The sequence below is a fragment of the Falco naumanni genome, chromosome 10 (genome assembly GCF_017639655.2).
Source record: "Falco naumanni isolate bFalNau1 chromosome 10, bFalNau1.pat, whole genome shotgun sequence".
In the NCBI taxonomy this organism is placed as follows: Eukaryota; Metazoa; Chordata; class Aves; order Falconiformes; family Falconidae; genus Falco; species Falco naumanni.
Window position 1 is genome coordinate 5,844,941 of NC_054063.1, and position 23,809 is coordinate 5,868,749.

General features: G+C 37.5%; 1 protein-coding gene across 8 annotated transcripts in view; it reads left to right on the forward strand.

The window, feature by feature from the left end:
* The window catches only part of PLEKHA7 (pleckstrin homology domain containing A7), a 160,105-nt gene that overhangs the window by 96,531 nt on the left and 39,765 nt on the right, over nt 1-23,809 (forward strand). For 7 of the 8 annotated variants that reach the window (XM_040608613.1, XM_040608616.1, XM_040608615.1 and 4 more), the window contains 6 exons: nt 4,027-4,138; nt 10,778-10,882; nt 12,642-12,714; nt 13,907-14,007; nt 20,968-21,146; nt 23,233-23,721. In XM_040608613.1, the coding sequence (XP_040464547.1) occupies nt 4,027-4,138; nt 10,778-10,882; nt 12,642-12,714; nt 13,907-14,007; nt 20,968-21,146; nt 23,233-23,721 (1,059 nt within the window). The remainder of the gene's footprint in view (nt 1-4,026; nt 4,139-10,777; nt 10,883-12,641; nt 12,715-13,906; nt 14,008-20,967; nt 21,147-23,232; nt 23,722-23,809) is intronic. The other variant, XM_040608614.1, reaches the window with a different exon arrangement.

A 23,809-nucleotide genomic window follows, 5' to 3' on the forward strand; every position in this document is an offset into this window, starting at 1 on the left:
TTAACAATATATTTGTGATAGTAGTATGTTTGCAAATGAAAAGATAGTACTTCAAAGTTAAAAAAGATAAAACTTGAACATAAATGTAGAAATACAGGGTGGAAAAAAATACATAGTGTGTTTAATCCAGTGAATTACCCTCTTTTTTTGCCTATTTTTTGTGCAACTGACAAAGCCTTGCATCATCTCTAGGGAGAGAGCCATCTTATTTTGTCTATTGCATTTGGTTACTATAGCAGCAAAAATACTAGGCGGAGAGAAAGGAGGAAACCCAAACAACTCCAAAATAAATATCTGCCATGTTTGCATGTATAGAAATACTAGGACAGTGGATTATTTATTTTTTTTTAATCCAGCTAAGTAGGAGATTTGTTAATATTAAAACTACATTGACATGATGTTATTGAGTTGTATTTGGTTCCAACAAAATAAACTTTTTAAGTTGCTGGTGTGAACGTGGACCTTCTAAATCAAGTAATCTTTATGATCCTTTAGAGAAAAAGAATGTATTCTCCTGTGAGTATTGCATTTTCAATATGGGCTACTGGTGTAATCATCTTCTTGTTGTTCTTCAGTGGTTTTTGGTTTTCTTTAATAAACCAAATATTCGCCATGTAACTCTCTTAGATGGTTAATGTGATTTCTGTAGACATACTAGCACTGTTTAAGTAAAGCAGGGAGTTGCTTGACAGGAGATGCTATATAGAGTGTTATTTTCAAGTTTTTAAAAAGATTTACAAGGGACTGGAGCTCCAAATGTACATACGGCAATTCTGCATGTGTGCGTGCACTCTTGGGGGAGGCAGTAAGAGAATTATCCTCAAAATAGGCAAAAAATAGCACTCATGAAGTCAGAACAGGAATAACAGATATTATCAAACATCTTTGATAACAGTGATTTTGAACTAATGTTTCTGAATGCACAGAGTTAATGCTATAGTCACTTTAAAAGATGAATCTGCATTAACTCCATTAACATGCAGGTGTGTTTCAGGTAATTCTGAATATTTTAGTTTGCTTTTCAAACCAAACTGAGAGTATTAATTAGCTCTTAAGAGACTTACATACTTGATGCTCTGATTTCATGCAACAAATATATTATATCCTTTAAATATGATATACAAATACTTACAGTAATTTTCAGTTTTGTTTGGTGTTTTCTGTTACATCTCGGGTACAGGAAGTGTGGATCACCAGTATTTGCTGCCAAAGATATTTTTTTTTAGGAGAATAATCATGTATTTTCTCTTTTGATGGACTTACTGTCTCTTCTGCTGGCTTTTCAAGTTCTTCTACATGGCAACAACTTCACATTAAAAAAAAAAAAATTCTCCTTGTGAATTTGAAGTTTGTCATTAATCTTGGTACTACTAGAGAAGAAAAGTTTGTTTTATTGGCAGTGATCACTTTCAGGAGCAAGTAGAAGAGGAATCACTAAATGGCCATGTTATAAATGCTTAGAAATTCCATGTTGATCATTCTGTATTGCATGATAATTTTCTGATACTGATGGTCTTGTTTTAACATATAAAACTTATCTTCCTCTGTAGTTCTTCTAAATTCTTTTTTTAACTGCAGTACATTTACCCTACTGTGAAACAGTGTCTTGTGGGATAGTGAAAATCTCTTGCATCTGAGTTGAATTCATAGATTAAAACCATTCCTCTGGGGTTATTTCTCTTTCCATGTTAATGTTTTAATTGGAAAAATTGATTCCAGTTTGTCAAAACTTAAATTTTATTTTTCATTTTTGTCTTTCCTGAGAAAGTTAGTTCTCTATGAAATAGCTACTCTAATAAATGAAGAAATTGAATCTCATCAGGTTATCTATGGCCTGGAAAGCCTAAAGATTTTCTGGACATGTACGTTACGTGCTCTTTCCCCTCCAGTCCACCTCCTCCTTTCCCCTCTCCTCGCCCCAGTGAGTGTCTGGACCATGTTGTACAACTCTCCTACAGTATTCAAGTCAATAGTTCACGGTGTGGACATTGTAGAGAATCTAAACTCCAAGGGAGGAAGAGAAATTTTGTGTCTTCCAAAGCCAAAGATTTTCCTTGGATGTGTTTTGTTTTCATACTTTTGTGACTCATTTCTAGTGGCCTTCTTAATGATACCAGGTCTAGTATTTTAGATTCATTTTGAGGAAGCAGTGTAGAAGACTTTCACGTCTCTGTTAGTGTTCCTCTGCCATCGAAATACCTACTCTCAGTTTAGTTGCCTTGAGCAGGGACATGAAACCATTTTGCTAAGTAAGTATTAGGAAGAAGCAAGTAAGATGTGGGCACGTTGTAAGTCTGCATTTTCTACCTGTTTTGAAAGTTTTAGACTGGGAAGGGAACAAGTGAGAACAGAGTCAAAAGGCAGTAATTAAACTGGCTGGTCAACAGAAAAAGCTTAGTCAGGCAGCGTTGTGTATGGGATGTGTCTTAATCTGCTCTGTGCTGAAATGTGGTGTTCCTAAAGCTGATTGAATGCTCAGGTAGGATACCTGCTCCATAAGTAAGGCAAATTGACTCAAACTGAGATGATGAAGCTCTCATGCATTAAAGGCTGGCCAGGGATTTGAGGAACTTGCTGTAGTTTGTTCTCGTATCTTGGACCTGAGTTTACATATGAAAGATAGAAAGAAGGGTTTTATGCCAGATAAGCAAGGCATAAAGGAAATAGGATCAAAGCTGTCTTTCTTGCAAGTTTAATTGAAAGTCTGTGGTCACAAATGGGGGGAAAAAAAAAAAAGTGTTTTCCCTGATGCCAGATCAACCATAAAAGCTTTTGGACAGGTAATTGTACAGGTTGTAGCTGAGGAAAAGCAGTGGTGGCAAACACCTTGTCCTCAGTTAAACACTGTGAACTACTACAGCCACAAACTCTTCTCTGTTCTTATGAGCGGTAGCTGCTCAGATTTACTCTGTTTTCTGTTCTGTTCAGAGTTGGATTGAATTCCAGTGGTAGCAACAGTAAAGTCTGGCTTGTCTTGTATGGGTTTTTTTATGTTTGGGTTTGGGTTTTTTTTGGGTTTTTTTTGTTTTTTTTTGTTTTTTTGTTTTTTTTTTTAATAAATGGCTTTGGTGACTTACTGAGATGAGGAAAGGAAAATCATAGGTTGTTAGCAGTTTGGTTTGTTTTGGTTGTTCTATGACTGTATTGCTTCTTGTTCCTAAAATAGAATTTGCTAAACTACATTGTTAATGATTTTTGAAAATACCACCTGTGAGTTTAATCCACAAATTGGTGTGGGGCTTGGCAGCCGAGGCTTCTCTTCACAACCTGCATCTGGGATTCCACAAGATTTTGTGCTTCCGTTTATCCTCTCATTTCTTCATTTGGGCAGCTGTACTGAATTGCTACTTGTTGAACAGGTTCTTACGGTAGGATTGATCTCACCTATGCTTTAAATGGGTATGGGAATCTGAGCTAGTTATCAAGATTTCTTGAAGTTAGTATGACTCAGAAGTTACTTATTTCTATCTGCCATGAATTGCACCATTTCACTTAAAAGGTATTTTAATAATTCATACTGCAGTGTGAATCATATTTTTGGCAGATTCAAAGATCTAGCATTAAGTTAGTGAAAGATCTAATAGTAGGCTAGTCTCACTTTGATTTTAAGTAAGAAGCCTGTTATTGCAAAGTGTTGAACTCCTGTCCTTCCCTCCCCAGCACTGGCTCTTTAACATGTTTCAGCCAAGCCTCTAAACTGGGCACAGTTTAGTGTCTCTGCGTTAGCCTCATCTTCTCTGGGTGCTTGTTATATATTGATTCTCTGTTGCATTTGCAGACAATTTGGCAGGTCTCTTCCTCCTGATACGTCGACAAATACCAATCATCAGACGTCACTGGCAGCATCTCCTTGAGGAATACCTGAAATCAGAACAATAGGGGTGGTGCAAAGGCAGTTGCAGATGCATGGGAAATGTTTGACTAGCCTGTCATTCATTTGCTTACTGTGAATCTTAAATAAAAAAAGACAAAGCTGACTCTTTGAAACAATGTGCTTTAGATTATCTGTTTGTGTTTGTTTTCTAGGCAGAATTCATCTATGTCCAAGCAACAAATAAACCAAAGACCTTCAAGCATGGTCAGTGAAACGTCCACTGCAGTAACTACATCTGCTGTTGATACAAAACCTGGCTCTAAGGTAAAGGAAAAAGGCTGTTGTTTCAGCTTGATGATTAGAACTTCATTTGCTTTAAATCAAGTACTCTTTTAATGCTTACACTAATACGGCCATGGCTTTAGTCTAGAAGTCTAATAATGTACCTTAAAGAAGAGGCAGTATCTTCTATCCAAGCAAAAACCTTTTTTTACAGCATAGGAGCACTGTATAGCCACATGATAGTTCGGATAATTCAAAAAATTGTGAGAATTGTGAGTTTGGGTGAAGTTTGAGAGGCTTCTTAAGAACAGAAGTAAGTATACGTAATGCTGGTGTTCCAGCTAGTCTTTTGATAGTCCAGTGTGTATGGCAAAAATTGCTGCAGAATACCAGGAACTGTAATTTGCAGTAATTACAGTAAGTAATTATTACTTTTCCTTGAAACATTACTGTTCCTCCTTTTAGTAACAACTTGGAACCTTTTCTGCCATTGTTGTGGTGCATAAACAGTGCAGACACCAAGTTTACACACAGAATGTTTAATAATAGAAAATTTCATTATTTGTCATTGACAAAGGGCCTGTGTTTATTATGGCACAAAATATAATAAAGCATTGTACTTGAGGTGTCACCAACTATTTTAATGCTTCTTTGACCTTACAGTAAGTTACAGTACAGTGAAGATGGGAGGGGGCTGGATTAAAAGAAGCAAAAAAATACTGGAAGAATTGGCAGAGATAAGAGAAATTTCTTAAATTTGCTTGCAGTTTTTAAACTTCTAAGGTGGTTTTTTTTTTTTTTAATGCAAAAATTTAAAGCCTGTTATGTAATTGAATTGAAGAAAGGACTTTGCCAAATTGGTTGCAAAGGTATTTTTATTGAGGCCATCACTTAAAATCCTATTCTCATGTTTTTATATGCTTGGGTAAATATTGGAGAGGATGAAAGCAATTTCATGAAAAGATAAAAAAAATATATTTTTTGAGGTTGAAAATGTATAGGTTATTGGACCAACACAAAGATTGTCATGTGTCAATTCTCAAGAATACATTTATCTTTGAAGTGCTAGATGAAGTTATCGCTGAAAACAGGAAACTTAGTAGGTTACCTGAATTACTTGATACATTTCTTTTTGATATCTCTTAACAGTTGAACTTACCACAGTACTTGGACATTTGTGTTTACTGTGTTTATCCTTCTTATTGTAATTGTTCTTAAGCCAGCATTAGAGGCAGAAAGCTCATTTTTCTGCTCTTAAAACCATCAGTTAATGGGGACCTGATACTCTGCTTTGAGCTGGGGAATTCTTCAGTGACACAGTTGGCTTTAACTCACCCAGGATCATGCTTCTGCCAAAAAGTGTGCATGCTTTGTCACCTTCCCCCACTGCTTCCCTTTGTCATGTGTTTGCCCTGATCTAATCAGGCTTTTCGAAACAGTGAGATCAAACATGGTGACTGGATACAACTTAGGGGGCCACCCACATGCTAGAGGATCTTTTACTGGAGATCTCGGAACCACTCCGCTAAAGATGAGGGTAATGCTCTTGCATCGCAGCTGGGAGCATATCCAGCATCACCTCCCAAAACTTCCGTTGGTCTGTATTTTGGTCTCTGCTTCTATTTTGTTTGCAGTCCGCTATCAGTGTGGCTACACATGCTTCTGGTAGGCTCCCAGGTGTGGCATTTTTTTTGATGCAGCTTTAGACTTTGAGTAGAGCTCTGAAAGAGGGCTTGCCTGTATTTTGCTTCTCCACCAAGTTCATTTGTATAATATCCATCCTGCTGCAGACCCTCAATAAATACTTTACTGGAGTTCTGATTAAGATGGAGAACAAACATCTGTCTGATATATATGCTTTGTTGCATCGTTGCGTGCGTTTCCAGGCTTGAAATCACTCCTTGTTCTGTAGAGTCAGTTTTGTTGAATTCCTTCACAGCCTAGCACAAAATCAATTCAAGTAAACTAGCAATGAGAGCAGAAGCCGTCAAGTGAATAACCTATCCTCCATTTTGAGGTTGACTTGGCACGTTGAGAGTAGATTTTAAGATTCTTTCATCTATTTCTAAATGTTTTCTTCCATGATCATTCTTTCAAAGAGTGAATTCCCAGACGCAGACTTGAGACACAACCATGGAGCTAGAGACATGTTCTGTTTATCATGGCAAAGGTCTCTACTTACCCGTAGCTAATTATTATCTTTTATGAAATGCTTTCCTAATTTTGTCCTTCAAATGCCATCACAGGACTGTGTAGGTATAGTGTTGGAATCCTAGCCAAATTCAACTGATTTTTGTATAGAGCTGTGCGTGTTGAAGTAGTACCAATCAGAAGGTGCAGGGACAGGTGTGTGGCTTTCCACTTGTGTCTTCTGCGGAAAGCTGGCAGGTAAGAATTGCTGCCTTTGGGGTGGAGGGGGAAGGAAAGCTCCCAGCTGTACAGCAGGTTTGTCATTCTCAGCTCCAGATGGAAGAGATGGAGACTTTGTTGCAGTGTTCCTCTCTGAACTCGGACTGAGTAAAACTTGTGGAATAAAAAGTAACTGTTTGGGAAGAGAATTTCCGATGTTCTGTCTAAGAATCAGTTATACAGCATCCAAGAGGAGTGTGTTGGATGGAAGAAAAATAAAAAAGCCAAAATGAGGCTTATACTTGCCACTATGTCATGGTTTCATTGATACGCATATAAATATATAAGACTTCGTTTTATGAGACACCCGAGATGGGCAGTTTTACAGAAATGCACATAGATTCTGGGGATGGCCCCCACCATTTTGATGCTGGCACTGTCTGAATAAGTCATCTGAAGACTTCAGACCAGTGCAGTCTACCCTGCCTTTTGAGATGTGAGGAGGGATGGAGTTGAGGGAAGAAAACCCAAAAGGGCATGCTGATACATCTCAATCGATCTCTGTCTCGAAGTTCTGATTGTTCATAGCCAATTCAGTTACATTATTAACCATGTTAAAAACCATTTTTATTGATTACAAGTGAAGGATATGGAGGAGTAAGGATCTGTTTCAGCTTGAGAGTGAGGTACGTGTGGAATTCAGTCTGTTAAAGCATCTAATGGTATGAATGGAAGCTTGTAAACACTATGGTGCTACACAGTGCTCTGGCCAAGTCGAAAGTATAAAGGACAGTAGCATGATGTATTTATTAGTCTGCATTTTGAGAGTGTGTTTTAGATGGATTCTGCATAAGAGAAGTTTATTTTTTCCAAGATGAGCTGGTGAGGATTTCAACAAGTAAATGAAGAATGGATCTAGCAGCTGAAACAGGCAGCAGTGGGGGGTGTGCGATGGTGCCGGCTCCGTGCGGGCTCTCTGGGGCGGGAGCGTGGAGCACAGCGTTTAGCTCAGGGCTGCTGTAGATGGATGCTCAATATTAAGAGCAGGAATTTCCAACAGTTTCAGTTTTTCCTATCTGAAAAGTAAGGATTTTGTCTAATCCTCTCAGAGATACTGGAAGGATTCATGAGTTCATTTGTTACTAAACCACTGAGGTTTTTTGATTGGAAGAGTTTATGACTGAAACAGGTAGGGGTTTGTTTTGGTTTTTTTAATTTCCTGTAGATTGAAAGCTAGGTTATATATTCTCTTATGTGTATGTATTTGCATATTTTTACCAAGTTACAGTCTTCCTTTTTGCTATTTAGAAAATCTATTCCAAATGAAAGGCTGTCTACATTTGTGGGTTTTTTTGACTGTCCAGTTTTAGAAAAAAAAAACACCAAACCACACATTTTGTAATTAAGTTAGTAACTTTCCTCCTCAGCTAGAGGCTTCTGTAAGGAAGAAGGTGATGCAGTGATGAAAAGGGATTTGAAAATTTTGGCTCTTGACATGTTGATTTTTTTTGCAAAAACTTCACAAACAAGCCAGTATAACAAGTGTACTGAAGTCAAAAGCAGCGTCTTTGTCTTCAGTGACACAGGCAGCTGCTCTGACTTACCCCATTTTTCAACACACAACAATGATATAAGAATATTTTAAATTAGGTAAAGACTACTGCAGTAAAGACAAATACTTTTAAAAATACACCTTTTCTTTTAAACTAGCTTTTATTCTAGCCAGTGGAAGCAAGGTGTGACATTCAATATCAGTCATGTTTTGTTTTATTCCAGAGCAGAATGAGATGATTAATACTACAGATGATATGAAAATTTCAATTACATAAAGCACCATAAAATTATTTTTTTTGTTTCTGTTATAGGTATTGTATTGGTATGAAATACATAGCCTTGGGCAAAATGTCCCTCTCCTGTGTAATAGAAATTGTTTGGTCTTTTGACCAAGTTGAAGGGTGGCTTTTGTATACTGTGGTCTGTGATTATTTTTTTTTAATATAAATTAAATAAGGTCAGAGAATCACAGTGCTTGATCGCTGACAGGGGTTCTGATGAAAAAAACCAAATTTAAACCCTACTGTAAGGCTAGATCAGTTATACTTTAACTGTTCCTTAGTTCATCCACCTTTCCTAGGATAAACATGAGAAAGAAAAGTTAGGAATCTAAATTCTGTACATTTTGTAAGTTGATTTCTGTTCAGGTGCAAAGCAGAGGTTTTTGATTTTCAGAGCCTTAAACAGTTTGGGCCTCCTATTTTTTTATTATTATTTTTTCTTCCCGTCGCCCTTGTAATGTAACTGTTGCATCTAACACTTAGCAACAGTTTTTTAAAACCTTAACTGTGTTGATTACTTTTTGTTCACCTTAAATGTGTATATAAAATATATATAGGAATGTAATATATTTATATTATAAATTTATAAATATATAAATATAAAAATATATGTGGCTTGGCCTGATGATCATAGGGTCATCCAGAGCTTGGCTGCCTTCATGATACATCTTTGTGAGTTTGTCTGCAGTGATATTTGGACACAGGTTCACAAGTCCCCTTTCGTGATTTTTTCAATAGCAGACACAGAATGCCTAGCATCATCTTCCTTCCTTCCTTCAGTGTCAGACTTGCTGCTTATAGGTCTGGACATGAGTTCCAGGAGAGATTCTATGGGGATAACTGACGTGCCGTGTTTTCACAAGGCTAGTGCTCTGCAGCCGGTTAGCAGAGTGCCTTAGCACAGGTACGGTGGAGAAATGGACCGGGACATCCTGGTGATCCCATCCTCACCTGGCTTTTATGGTGAACTCGTTCCAGCCAGCTGAACGGCAGGGGCATCTGTTCAGGAGCCTGGTGCTGTTTACAGTGTGCAGTGCCGAGGCAGCTGGGCTGCTTGTGTGGTCTTCTGTGCTGCCCTGGGCTGTGCGTTTGTCTTGTGCAGGCTCTTACGGAGGTGTCACTGCTAGGGGAAAGCCCACACTTGGCATTCTTCCCATCTCCCCAGTGTCCGGGGCATTTCACAGAGCTGACTGTGACATGCAGCTCACCCGAGTTCTCAGCAGCCTGAAAGCAGCATGCTGCTTCCTGGGAAACACACTGTGAGGAAATCACCTACTAAAATCTGTCCTTTGCTACCTCTGTACAAGTGTTTGTATGCTATAGCACCAAAGAAAAAGAGGATTATTTTTTTTTCTTACTGATTACTGCTATTATCTTAATGCTGCATTAAGATGTATGCTTAGGTCTACTAAAGTATGTGAAATTCAGTGCAGATTGGTAAAGCCTGGCCTCAAAATGAACAGAATCCATTTAAAGTTATCATACATTGCTAGAATATTTTATTATTATGCATGCTGTCTTCTAGTCCAGATGTTGCCTGACTGGCAGAAGCAGTATGCTGAGAGATTTCTATGGTGTCATCCCTTGCATATGGCAAATGTGCTCGTTTCCAGAGCTGCTGTTTGTCTGCAGCTGACAGAGCATCAGTACCCTGACCAGCTGAGAGGAGAGATTCAAACAAAGGAGAGACGTGGTAGAAAGGAGACAGAGAGTGCACCTGGACGGGTTTTTCCTTGGAGAAGTCAGGAACAACTGTAAGGGTAGTTTGTGCACCTCAGGTTCCTAAAGCAATTGCAGTAGCAAACTGTGCTGAGATTGGAAAAGAGCAGGCAGATTATTCATCCAGAGAGTCTCACTGTCTTTTTCACAGACTGGTAGGCTTTCCTTGTTTGTTTTTAAAATAGTTTTGCCTGTGTGAGTCAAAACTGAGGTTGCAGTGAAACGTAAACCATTACCTAGTCCTTGTAATTTTACTTACTGCCATCTAGGTTTCCTCCTTAGCAGCATCACTCTGTCTTCTTTTGTTTGCAGGGTCGAAGTCCAAGCATTTTATTAAGCTATCAATGTTGTTTTAATTTAAATGGGGAACAAAAACCTAACCAACCAAAAATGCCTCCAAACAACGAAAAGCAAGAGGAGGATTCGTGCACACAAAATCCTGTACATGAGAGACTTGCATGCAGCTCTTCTAGTGCACCCAGAAATACTTCCCAAGCACATTAAAACTTCAGCAGTGCTGCCTTTCTGACTTGAGTCACCAGTGCTCCTGCTGTTCAGCTGGGAGCTGGCAGACTGTCCTGGCACTGATATGTTGATGAACGTGGAAAGGTTGACTTTGCTATGTTGTAAATATCATTGTCTATTTACTTGGCCTTGAAAATGCTGTAAATACTTCATTACTGTGTAATGAAGTATGAATTATTGCAGTGAGGTTATTTGTAATATGAAATGAGTCTCTGTCATTTAAAAACCACTGCTACATTATACTTCTTTATAGGTTGTGAAGACTGGAAACAAAGTTCATAGCTTTGGAAAGAGGGATCAAGCTATCAGGAGGAATCCCAATGTTCCTGTTATAGTAAGAGGCTGGCTACACAAACAGGTATGGCATGTAATCAGCTTTTCTGTTCATATACTTCAGTACCATCAACAAATAAAATCAAGTGCCTTCCAAGTAACTGAAAAAGCAGAAGCTGGAATGTTGGCGATGCAGGGCAGCGCTGGGTACTCCCACAAGCTTCTGTAATGAGGGTCTGGTACTTAACTGTGAAAACCAAGTTGTACATACAGTTTTGGTTCAGAAGTAGAAACAATAATAAATGAACATCACCATCATGGTTAAATGTTAAGGCCATAACTTTGTTGTCTAAATCTGGTTATTTTCCCTGTTTCATCCTGCTGGCTTGTTACCATGCTGATCTCAGTCTCCCTCAGGACGCACTATAAACCCAAGGGTGGCTGTGAAGGACCTACTCCTTCTGCTCACCTCTGCCCTTATACCTGGCAAAGGCTTAATTCCAACCCATATGCCTTCTGTTCTCCAGAAGCAGGAGGGAGAAAATGAAGGAAGATAGGGACCTGTTCACCACACCTTGCTGTCACCAAGACCAGTGTCCAAGCAGAGGCTGGATTGTAGGATTTCATTCAACAAACAGAATTTTGCAGCTGCTCCATCTTGAGCTCTTAAGCTGACAGAAGCATGTCCTTGAATGCAAAAAGTAAATAAAGCTGCTTGTTGTATGAGAATACTTCCCTGCTTCTAATTAGGGAGTTGGCATCCATCAGATTATCACCAGAGACCCAGCAGCTAGGTTTAGGGATGGGTAGGAGAAGGCTGAAATCTAAGGCGCACGATTATGATTCTATATGTACAGAAGGGTGAAATCGCTGATGGCCATCTGCTTCCTCCTGCATGGAGAGCTGTATTCTGCTACCAGCTCTGTTGACATCCACTACACAAGTCCATTAATTTTCAGGACAGAATCAGAACTCGGACACAGTGTGTGTTGACAGTATTGCAGCATGAAAAAGAAAAGGGAATAAAGTCCTTGCATACTTAATATGACTGCAGAAAGAAGAAGGGAGATAGTATATACAACATCACTGTGGCTATTGCTTTTTGTCTTAAAGCCTGAAGACGCTTTCTTTGCTACTGGTCTTATCAAAGCCTACCTCAGCTGAGTAAGTAGTGCTTGCTCAGGTTACAGTCTGGCAATTTTGCAAGCTTCTAAAATAAATTTCTATGTAAATATTACTAATTTTGACAAGGTGGTATATATTACATGTAGATATAGATACATAGAGATCTCCACAGGCATATTACATTATACTTCATTAAAATTTGCACATTATGCACCCTGTTTTATTTCCTAAGGAATATTTGATTAAATTACATTTTAGGCATGAGTACCATATGGGAGAGGGACTGCAGAATTATAGGGGATCATTGCCTGAAATGTGAGGTCGTACTTCACAGCTGTGTAGTGATTTTCATCTTGGTCTACAGGCAGTCCCTGCTGGAGTTCGTGCCATCCAGATGCATACTTTCTTTCTTTATGGCAGATAAATCTGTCTAGATAAAATATGCATTGGTTGTCTATCAGGTTAATCTGAATGCTCTTTGGGATGCGGGTTTAATTACTTAAGGAAAATTAGCAGTTTGAATATTCTTCCCTGATTATTTTATAGCTGGATGTTTTGCCTCTTACCTTTTTTAGTACATAATATTTTGCTAAAATATAAAACACTTGTTTTTGCAATTAATACCATATTTAGGTAAACTTCTGGTAAACTACTCACTGGTACAGTGTTGTGTGATATGCTGCTAACTGTCCTTAAATGAAAACACATTTGCATTTCAGGATAGCTCTGGGATGAGATTATGGAAGAGGCGATGGTTTGTGCTTGCTGATTATTGTTTGTTTTACTACAAAGGTGAGTAGATACTAGCTCTTTCGACTTAGTCTGTAGCAGTTTGCTTGTTCAAATCACATTGCAAGCATAAATTAATTGAACTCTTTGGATTAGTTATCCTGAGAAGATGCGTAGTGAAACAATTACTTATCCATGTCTTTAATGCACAGCAAATTTCAGGCCACAGTTGGGGAACAAGGAGTTCCTGTATGATCTTTTGCCACATAACTTATCTTTGATACATGCTGAGGTTTATGTTGCAAAACATTTGGCTGCAATACCGGTTTAAACTTAGCTGATTGCTGGTCTATGTTGTGTTACCTACTTGTTTGACCTTGCACAGCTGATCTTTTGAGAATGCACTATGGCCAGATCAAAGCATTGGTTCAGCTTTAATCCAAGGGACAATGTAAAAGTGAGAACTTCCGAGTCCCGTATTTCTACCAAAAAAGGTAACATGTGATCACAGGCTGAAATAGCAATAGTAGTATTATGTAAGGTTATTTTTAAGTTTTTAATATGGTGTAGTGTGGTACAACTTGGGGAAGGCATTACAGATTATGAATCTTGAATTCATATTTCTAGGCACTGTATTTCTGCTGCTGATCACTTTAGAGCCATCAGTAATAGAGGTTTCCTAATTACAGCAATTAGCGTAGATGTAGAATGCTAAATGGAAGGTCCATCATGTTATGCAGCCTGTCAGAGTTCATTTGTCACAATAAGCTTTATTCTTGAAGTGTATTTTTCTGTCTGAAACTGAAAAATCAACATTGCAAAAAAAAACTTCACAAAAACCAAACCTGGTTTTCTTCAAAAAAAATCAGTCTTTTTTCTTTAAGAAGAAAACATTTTTCTCCATATATTCTTGGTGTTGAGTCATAAAAATATTCAGGTCAGAAAGGACTTAGGAAGTGTCTAGTCCAACCGCCTGGTGAAAGTATGGTCAGGGAAGAAGCCAGCCTGGGTTGCTCGGGCCTTAATCTAGTCTGGCACGGAAAACCTCTGAGGATGGAGATGGCACAGCCTCCCTCGTTGGCCTGTTCTGCTGTGCTCTGTCCTTGTGAGGAAAATGCTTTTCCTTACATCCAGTCTGAACTGCTCTTCTTTCTGCTTAATGCCTGTCGTCTGTGTGTCTGTAAAGGAGAATGTATTGTTAACCCACTGAAAAGTGCAGTGAGTGAGATTCTATTTTTTTATTTTTTTTCAACAGACAGCAGAGAAGAATCTGTTCTGGGCAGCATACCATTGCCTAGTTATGTCATATCGCCAGTTGGACCTGAAGATCGCATCAATCGCAAGTTTTCTTTTAAGGTACAGTGAAAAAGCTTGTTAGCTAATTGTATTTTAAAATGTTTATTTGCATTAGAAAAGCTGCTGTTGTAAACAGAAACATCTTCTGCTTTCCTATATTATTTATTACTTTTTTCAAAAAGTAGACAGCTTTGTTGACTGCCTGTTCACACATGACATGTCAATTCATAAGCAGCAAAAAAAGTGCCATTCATACGTGTGTTACTATGTCAGTGTCTTTACAGCTTAGTAAGGTGTCTGTGAGTAAAGATCTGAGTAAAGATCCTGTTTCTAAAATCAGAAATTAGTATTGGTAAGTTGTTCCAGTATTGTTTACACATTCAAAGAGAAGTTGTCTTTTTTTATTCTTTATATAGAGTACTATATAAAGTCCACTCATAGTGGACTGATGGTAGTTTGGTTTGGCGTTTGTTGTATTTTTTTAAAAGTAAAATAATCAGCTCAGTTCTCACAGTTGGAAGGTGACAGTGCTGTAGCTTCTGATGTTTAATTTCCTCATTTCAAGGGGAGTAAGAGTTACCCAGGTTTTTCCCCCCTTTTTTGGGGGGGAGCAATACTTGTCCTAAGTGACATGTAAGAAAATTTTTTTTTGTTTGAGATTGGTTTTGTAATGGATTGTGTAATTTACAGTTATTTTTGTTATAAAAAACTACGAAAATGGAAGTAAAACATACTTTTCTTCTTGACAGTGGAAAAACCTGGCTCCAATTGTTTTGTCTGAACTGCAGCACTAAGGCAAAGTTTATAAACTTCAGTGTATGTTGCAGTTTTAAATTCTACCAGTACTTGAAGCAGAACTTGTTTTTCTGTCAAGCAAATTAACTATGTACTTAAAAAAAAGGAAATTTAGAAATTGGGTTTTGATCAGGTATACTTTAGGAGCTCTAGAAGAAAACTTTGTTTAAATCTTTTCTGTGCTGAAATGACGAAGAATGTCTGCTCAGTTTAGACTTCTTTTGCATTTTGGTTTTTTTTTTTGTAGTGTTTTAAAACTGTAGACTGTCTTTTATTACTTTTGCTTCTATTTTGAAGTGGGTAGTGGTTTGACATTTATTAAACAAGTATTAACTTGGGAAATGTGTTTAAAAAAAGACCCAGTGCACTTTGGCAATATTTATTGTATTTTTTCAAATGCATTGGGCATAAGATAGCAGGAGAAGCTAGAAGGGGACCTTCTTTTTAAGAAAAGCATTCCACTCCAATAATTAATGAGTGTAATTTATAGAGCCCTCCTCTCGTAGAGCCTTTTACTAGGAAGAAGCACATACTGAAAGAGGAGGACCCAGTGTACTTCTAGGCTTCTAACTCTCTTGAATGTTAGTGCAGGCTGGGGAAGGAGATAAGGAATGTAGCAATAGCATCTAGTTGCTTTGAGTTTTAAAAAAAAATCTACTTTTTATTTTATTGAAAGGGTGTGCAAATGTTAATCGAATGTATATTAGGATTGTTAACCAGTTTAACACTATTGGTGATAAGTGTATGTATGTATGCGTGTGTGTGTGCATGTACGCGTATGTGTATATATATACACACGCACATATATGTAGTTTCCAAGCAGTATGTTCTATAGGCGAGCTCTCAAGTCACCACTGCCAAGTTGTGCCTTTCCTGTGGAGTACAATCCATGGTGTGATCATGATTAAATGTTTTCAGAAGCAAATGCAGACTTCCCCTGTTCTTTTTAGAGTATTATACCTATATGAGCTCTACCATGTCTTTAATCTGAGTCTTTTTCTGAAAATCAGTATGAGCCTGTAACCTGAGACTTTCAACATAGGGTTATTACTGAGTAGTTGACATAAAAATAGCAAAAGAAACTTTATGCTAGAAATCTATATTAAAAAAACCTACAACATACATTTCATGTATGAGTTTGTTGGGCCAATCTTAACTTTGCTTTAGGTGTTTGATGATTGACTGCAGACTAGATGCTGCAGGTTCCTTTTGTTTAGAACCAGCTCCTAGGGTGGCAGGAAGATTTTGTGATTCCTGTCGCATGGACCCCATCCAACACTGATGTTCGGTCGTCGTGGAGTGGGCTGTGGGCACAGGGCGGCAGGAGCACGGCTGTACTGGCATTCCATCACTCACCAGCCATTACCTTTATCTAATCTTGTCAGTACACTTCAATATCCAGAGCGCAGACGGACATTCTGTCTCGCAACGTAGTGCAGCCAGAAATAGAAAACACAAGATTAAGCCCAAAATAAAGATAAGGCTTTTTCACATTTACATCCTGAATGAGTGGGAGAATGTGCCATGTCACTTTTTACGTTTGGCCTGTCATTTATTCAGATTGTTGTAAATCCTCTGTTACAACAGAGGTATGGGCTTCCTTATCAAGTGGCTCTTTGAAGTAACAGTGAGGTTTTGATGCTAGAGAAGGCATCAAACTGCAAAAAAAAAATCAGCATATTAGTTTGGGTGTTTTTGCATATGATGCAGTTAGAAGAAGGTTTGTAAAACGCGTGCTCGCTAGGATATATGTTAAACACTGCTAACTTAAAATGTACATACACTGTAGGAGTTATCAGAATTCTTTTCCTTTTAGCATCCCCTGAGGCCCAGCTTTAAGCTTTTGTGTTTCTCTGGATGTTTAATAATTCCAGGCCTGCAGAGCTGCATTCAGGCAGGCCACATGCAATCAAAAACCTACTTTGAAGTGTGGCAGTATGTATGTGAAATTGTTTCGTTTAGAAACTCTGCTTTTAAGTATCTATCTCAACGATGTTTTCACATTGTTATTTTTGCTGTGATGAGCTGTAAGCTACTGCCATTAAGCTGTGTGACAGCTTTTTAGAACCCAGGATTCTTACTGCATATTTAGTTCAGTAGGTAACATCTTAAAGATATTTAATTAATCTAATTGCTATATTTTTTAATACAGTAATTTTTTTGCTGAGAAACATGTAAGGGAGCACAAATCCAATGTATAGATTTTAATGTGAAAAAGTTTGTGCATCTTTAATATATAGCTGGAAATACTCCCTGTGAGTAGTAGAGAATACAACAATTTTAGACATGAATGGTATCTATTTATGAAGGTTCATGTTATCATGGTTTCTTTAGAAGCCTCATTGTCCTCTGTCACAAAAGCTAATTTAAATTGGTCCTTCTATGTGTTAAAATTTATGAGAGAATACAGAATGAAAACTCATCTATATGAATCTGACAGTAATTCAAAAAAGAGAAACTCGGAAGGCTTACCAAATTTGCTGTTAAGAAAACAACAAAATTTCATGCAAAGACAATGTGTGTAAGTATAAGCTTGTATTTAGGTGCCTATCTTGGTACAAAATAAAGTTAATGAAGGACACTCAGATGATCTTGTCAGAGGTAGGAAGTAGCATTGGAGACACAAATTATTCCTTTTTATTTTGATAACTGCCTTTTAAATTTTTCAGAAGTACACCCTTTCAGCATGAGGACATTCAGAGCCTAGGAAGCCAGGCCAAACCATTGCTTCCAGAAGATGCTACTACAGCTTTTTTTTTTTAGTATCTTATCATTATTGACACTCTTAAGACTTATTAATGGAAGTATCTGTTCATTGCTTAGACCTGCAGGGACCAGGGCAAACTTCTTATCTGTTTCTTTGATCTCACTGGTTTTCCTGAAAAAAACCTGATTTAGTTTGTTCCTTAAGATTCTCTGGATCATTGTTGCTTCCTTAGGCTCCCATATTGCTTCTAAAACTTCTCTGGGTCTGGGGAGTCAGGTACAGGAATGCCAAGGCCTATAAATTTGAGAGGTGTCATTTTAGACTTTGAAAGAGGGAAGGTTCTAGCTTCTAAAGTCCTGAAAAAACTCAGTGTTATTTGAGGGTGAAAGATGAGTTAGATTGTAGTGTGCTGCTGTTGTGTTTGTAGTGAAGACTCAGAGTACTATTTCAATTTTTGCTCAGAAATGGTCATAAATATAGAACTTCAGGACAAGGGAGATTTTCCTGTATGTTATAGCTTACTGAGAGGACTGACTTTGAAAGATTACAATTATTAGAAAGATGTTCCCTTCCCCATCCCTTTGTCCTATGAACTGTGGCTGCTTCTCTCCTAGGAATTTGGAATTATTGGAGGTGAGCAGAACAGCTCTAAGCCTTAGTTACTTTTAGTATAGTTTTTGTTAAGTATTTTCTTTGGAAACGTGAATCTTCATGATTTTAACTTGTTTAACCTTTTGTCCTTGCTTTGTCTTATTGATATGCTCTTGGGGTTTACTGTCCATTTCTCCTTCTGTGCATTATGGGAGAGAGACTGCTTTTCTTCTCAGTCTATCCACATTAAGGCATCTGAATGCATGAATAGGTACCAATATTATTTTTTCTTTGTTGTGTGTATGGTGTACGTGCGCGCATGTGCTGTGTTTTAGGCTTTTTAGTATGCTGTAGTCATCCTAATAGCTATTGCTTTAAAAAAATAAAAAGACCAAACAAATCCAAACCCGCTCGCTTCTGTGTCTGCTAGCAGTGACTGCTACAGCACATCGGCACAAAGTGGCTTTCTTGCATATAAAACACACTACTAATAAATAACTGAAATATACTGGAATTTTCCTTTAACCGGTTGTATATGTTATGAGCTTCAGAATGTCATGTTTGTTGAGAATAACACACCACCTCGGTTATCCCTTCTGCAGCTATGAATGTTTATGGCCCTGATGGCTCCAGTCTCAGGGGAGAGCAGTGCAACATACTTCACATTTTTATACTGCTTTCACCTACAGCTCCTTAGGCAATGTTTCAGCTGTGTTCATCATGCACTGCTGGAAAACAACCTGAAAGGCAATGTTGATCAGGACGTACAGGGCAATTAAGACAGACAGCTGTTAAATCCATTTATTGATGTGTACGCTCTGCAGTTAGTTTTTTCAGCAAGTATATAACCAGTGGATGGTGGGGTCCCACTATCACCTGCAGCAGGCCACGTGTAATCTGATTTTCTGTAGGAGTCACTTCTGAATTCTAGCATCACGCTTCTATGGGCTCAACGTGGTCAGTGGAAGAACCCTTTAGTTATAAGGTTTAGCATGTAAATTACTGTTTTCCTTTCCATCTGGAGCTGCCAGTTTCTGGTCTCTTCTTACACTGGATGCTAACCATGAATTGCAATGAATCAAATGCTTCTAGATCATATTTAGTTTGACCATTTGTTATACTCTCTAAATGGCAAAAAAACCCAATAAAACCAAAATATACTCCAACACAAAGAACTCAGCCAGGCAAACATGAAGAAAACCCTTTGATTCCTAAAAACACAGTTGGTCAGAGCAGCTGTTTCATGTATGTAAGTCTAGGTTCCTAGTGGGAAGGGAGAAGGAGCCACCTTGTATTCCCTTACTAGCCAACGCTGTTGGGAAGCAGAGACTCTTTTGAGCAGGAGAGAGTCTTGGAACTTCTCTGTGTAACCTTTTCCTCCTCTTCCTCCTTTTTCTAGCAGGCTGCTTTGCTGCAGTCTCAGCCTTTCTACTGCGGGTTCTCAAAACATCCTGAGGCTTCCTTGCTTGAGGTGCAGGAGGGAAAGACCATTTCACCCATTTATAAGAACAAGCTGTGATAGAAAGGGAGTAAATGTTCCACAAAACTTAAAGCACTCTAATAGCCAGCAAATGTTTTGCTCCTTGGAGATGTTGATACGAGTCTCTAAGATGATGGTGATTTGGGAAATTTCAGAGTAAACAGCTGAAATTATAACATTTAGGGAGGTGTGCCCCGGATTAAATAGCCTGGGTTTTGGCAAAACCATTGCTGTGTTTCTGAAGCCATCTGCGATTATAGACTGTTGTGAGGATTTTTTAAATTTGAGTATTGAGGGGGAGAGGATTTCATCAAAATAAAAAGATCTGTCATTTAGGGAAGATTTTTGAAATATGTGTAACCTTTAAAAGAAAAGTTGAAAATAATTTCTTTTCCTTTTAAAAAACCCAACCCTATCTCAGCAGTGTTTCATGTCATCAGCTTTTTATCATCATTATCATTCATTCATTCATCATCACTTGCATGTGATAGCAGGTTTAGTTTTATAAAAAGTGGTTTAAATTACCAATTTTATTTTGATGTCATTACGTGAGTTTTCCAGCAGAGTATACTGTCTTCAGTTTTTTGGAAAGCGAGGGGATGCATCTCTCCCTACTAATCTCAAGCACATCAGTAAAGTAACTTTGAGGAAATGTAGTTAAGTGTTGCAGGACTGATAAGAGTTAGTAATATCTATACTATTGCTTGTACAAATGTGGATGAGATTTGATTGAATTTAACTAGTCTAGAGTTACAAAGACATTCCATATTGAGTATTGAATATAGAGGAATTTCGAAGTAACTTTAGTTTGCAGTGGAATTTCATGGAGTATTTTGGTGAGCAGAGATACTCGTCAACATTTTATGTGCTGTGATAATTCTACCAGTATTACTAACTTTATCAGTAAGTCTTGTGATTTTGCAGCTAATATAAAGGTTCAAGTGCACGCTTTAACCAAAATACCTTAACAGCATTATAATCAGTTCTTAAATAAGCGGTTTAATTGCTTGAATTTTAAGATTTCTGTCTGTGTTTTGTCTGAATAAATTGCTTTATTAAATGACCTGGGAAAATTGGCTTGCTCATGCATGTCTCGGAGAGAATTTCTTTAATTTGTTTTGTATGGTATTTATGGCAAATTAAATACATTAGTTAAGAGAAAATGAAAAGCTGAAATTTCCTACTATGAAAAACAGAAGCACTGCGCTTTTAGCTTAATAGTGCGAGAAAGAAGTAGAGGAATTTCAGTAAAAATCAGAGTGTGTCGTTTGAGTTTGCTACACAGTGGCCCATTGTGGCAGTGTAATAATTCTACCCTAAATTCAAGAAACAGTCAAACAATCTGGAAAGCTTTTTAAAAAGATAGCAGGAAAAGTTACAGGAGCTTTTCTGGGGGAAAAAATGAAAGGACTGTCTTAACATTTTTTTCTTTTCCTTGTTCTTACAGGCTGTTCATACAGGTATGCGGGCATATATTTATAATAAGAATTCTGTTATTGGCTCTCAGGCAGAGCATTCAGGGATGCGGACGTACTACTTCAGTGCAGATACCCAAGAGGATATGAATGGCTGGATCAGGGCTATGAATCAGGCTGCTCTTATGCAAACACGCTCTTCACTAAAGAGGCAAGTTCAATAGACGAAACTGTTAGCTTTTAAAAAAAAATGTTTTTTATATATATATGTAAAATTTTAAAAAATATATATATAAATAAAATCAGGTTGGGGGTGATTTCTGAATGAGATATTTATAAATGTGTGCATGAAAGTAATTCCCGTTTTAAAGAAATAATTATTTCTAATTTATGTTCTACTGCAAATCAGTTAACTAACCTTAATTAAGAAAACCTGGTGTTTGGTATTAGTGTCTACATGCAAATTGTGTGCCCACATTTAGTGACATGGATTAATTTCTGTATATATTTAATTTTTTTAGGGAATTTCAGTTAAAAAGTTACAGATTTTGTGAGCAAATCCATACACCTGCAACAGCCAGTTGGCAGCCTTGAGGGGAGATAAATAAAAAGGAAAAGTCAGAAAAGTGACTAGTTGTTTCAAATGAGTGTTTAGAACTGGGATTAAAATGCTGTTAAGATGGAAAAGAATGTTAAAGATGAGTAAATCATGTGTTTAAAGTTATGGATATTGACTAATGTATGCAGGTGTTAACTGTTGTTTTTGTTGGTTTTGTTTTTTGTTTTTTTTTTACTTTTGTGGCCTTTAGTACTTGTAAGAGTGTTTTATATTTTTCTCCATATAGAAGAAAAGCATTGTTAGAAAAGAAGGATGTCTTTTGTTCCATTGTTCTTAATTAGTGCTAGAGGCAAACAAAGCCAGCTGCGCCTTCATGTGCTTCCAGTTTTCCCCTTTTCTTAAAACTGATGTAGCTTTCTTGATGTTTTGACTTTGGAATGTGATTCTTCCCCTACAACTCCTTGTGAAAGAAGACTCTCCTGTGAGACAACCCTGCTTTGAAGTGTTGGGTCTGTGAGGATTAAAATGTCATGGTGCAGTTTCTCAGAGTATCTTGCTCTACTGCTTGCTTTTGGCAAATCACATATAAGCAAAAAATAAAATCAGCATCTCTTCCAGAGCTTTGCATCCTCTATAATTTTATGTTAAAACTTTCTGGATTTAATTTAAATTCAAATAACATATAACCTGTTACCTGGGTGGTTTGGGTTTTTTTCTTTATCTTCTTCATAAGGATAGGAATAATTGAAAGAAAAATTGGGGAAGTCTGGTACATTAGAAGTATTGATCCAAGTGTCCTTCCTCCTAGTAAAATATTCATTTTGAGACACTAAGTAGACTAAAGTGAAAACAATTGTTTCATGGCACTTATTCAGAATTCACTTTCCATAAAGCTTTAAAGAAGCTGAACTTAGTTTCAGAGAAGATGAGGTGCTACTCTAAGATCAGTGATGCTCCATTGAATTGTAACAGAAAAAAAATGTTGTAGAGAAGCTTATCATTGTAAAGAGATGAAGAAAATTGCAAATGAAGTATGTTATGCGTCAAAAGCAACATAAAACTTTTAGGATCCTTAGATATTTTACAGTGTGTTGTAAGTTTAATGTCAAGATTTCTGATACGGAATTTTTTAAATATTTAGCCAATAAGATAAATAAGTAAACCAGTGTGCATTGCAATATGTATTGGGACCAATGGAGGTGGTTTTTTATTATTTTATTTTTTGTAGGAATATCCCCCAAGTTAAAAATGCCCTGGACAATGATAGTACTGACTCAAATGTAGATATTTTTCTGTCCTCTTGGCCAGAAATGACTAGTCCTCAAGGCATCTGCAAAGATACGGAAGACTACTTTTACTTTGCAACGAGCAGTTGACAGTTTGGTTTTGGTTTTTTGGCTTTCAGTGTTTCCTAGGATAGGAAGACTTTATTTTGTACAGGTTTTTGTACATTAATATTACACAAATTGAACACTTCTTTCATACAATATTAGTGTTTTCAGTCATTTTTATGGATGCATATAAATAATTTCTGGTTTTTTGGTAGCACTCTAAAGGTATCTTTTGTTTAACTGGGGTAACAATGGGAGTTTTGCTGAGCATCTCTCTCTTAACATGTCAAAACTATCACAGCTTGGAGAATGTGCTTTTGTGGGTATCCTTTCTAAAATAGTAACAAGACCACATCAGCTTTTAGCGGTTTAGCAGTGCTCATTACTGAAATGTATTTTGTTTTCAGGGAAAGTGAAAAAGTAGATCAGCAAGCTGTTCCCCAAGTCAATCACGTGGATGCCTGCAAAGATTGTGTGAAAGCAGAGATTACGGATACGAAAGAAAGTTATCAAAAATCAGCTGAAATGCTTGGATATGATAAACGTGAAGAGATAAGAAGAGAAAAAGAGGAGGAGGAGCATTATAGCCACAGAAAAGAAACTCTGGAAACTAAGAAGGGAAAGGCTAAGCATGCGTTAAGAGAAGCTGATTCATTATTTCCAGACTTAACGAATGCATCGTGGTCCCAAGTAGCTCAGCCTCAGCCAGCTGAGAAGAATGGAACGCTTCCTAGTTCATTAAGTATGAGTGCTGGCCTAGTGGAGCAGCAGAATGGTACCAGCTCGTATAAAAGAGGGTTTGTTCCCAGAACAAATCCAGATAAACAGATTCAAAGGAAAAGTAACATGGCTCAAGTGGAGCACTGGGTAAAAGTCCAAAAAGGAGATACAAAAAGGTTAGTAATGGGCCCATCTTTACACAGACTGCCAAATGGCATTTTCTGAAGTTAAAGGAAAATATGTGCTAGTGATAGGTTTAGTGCA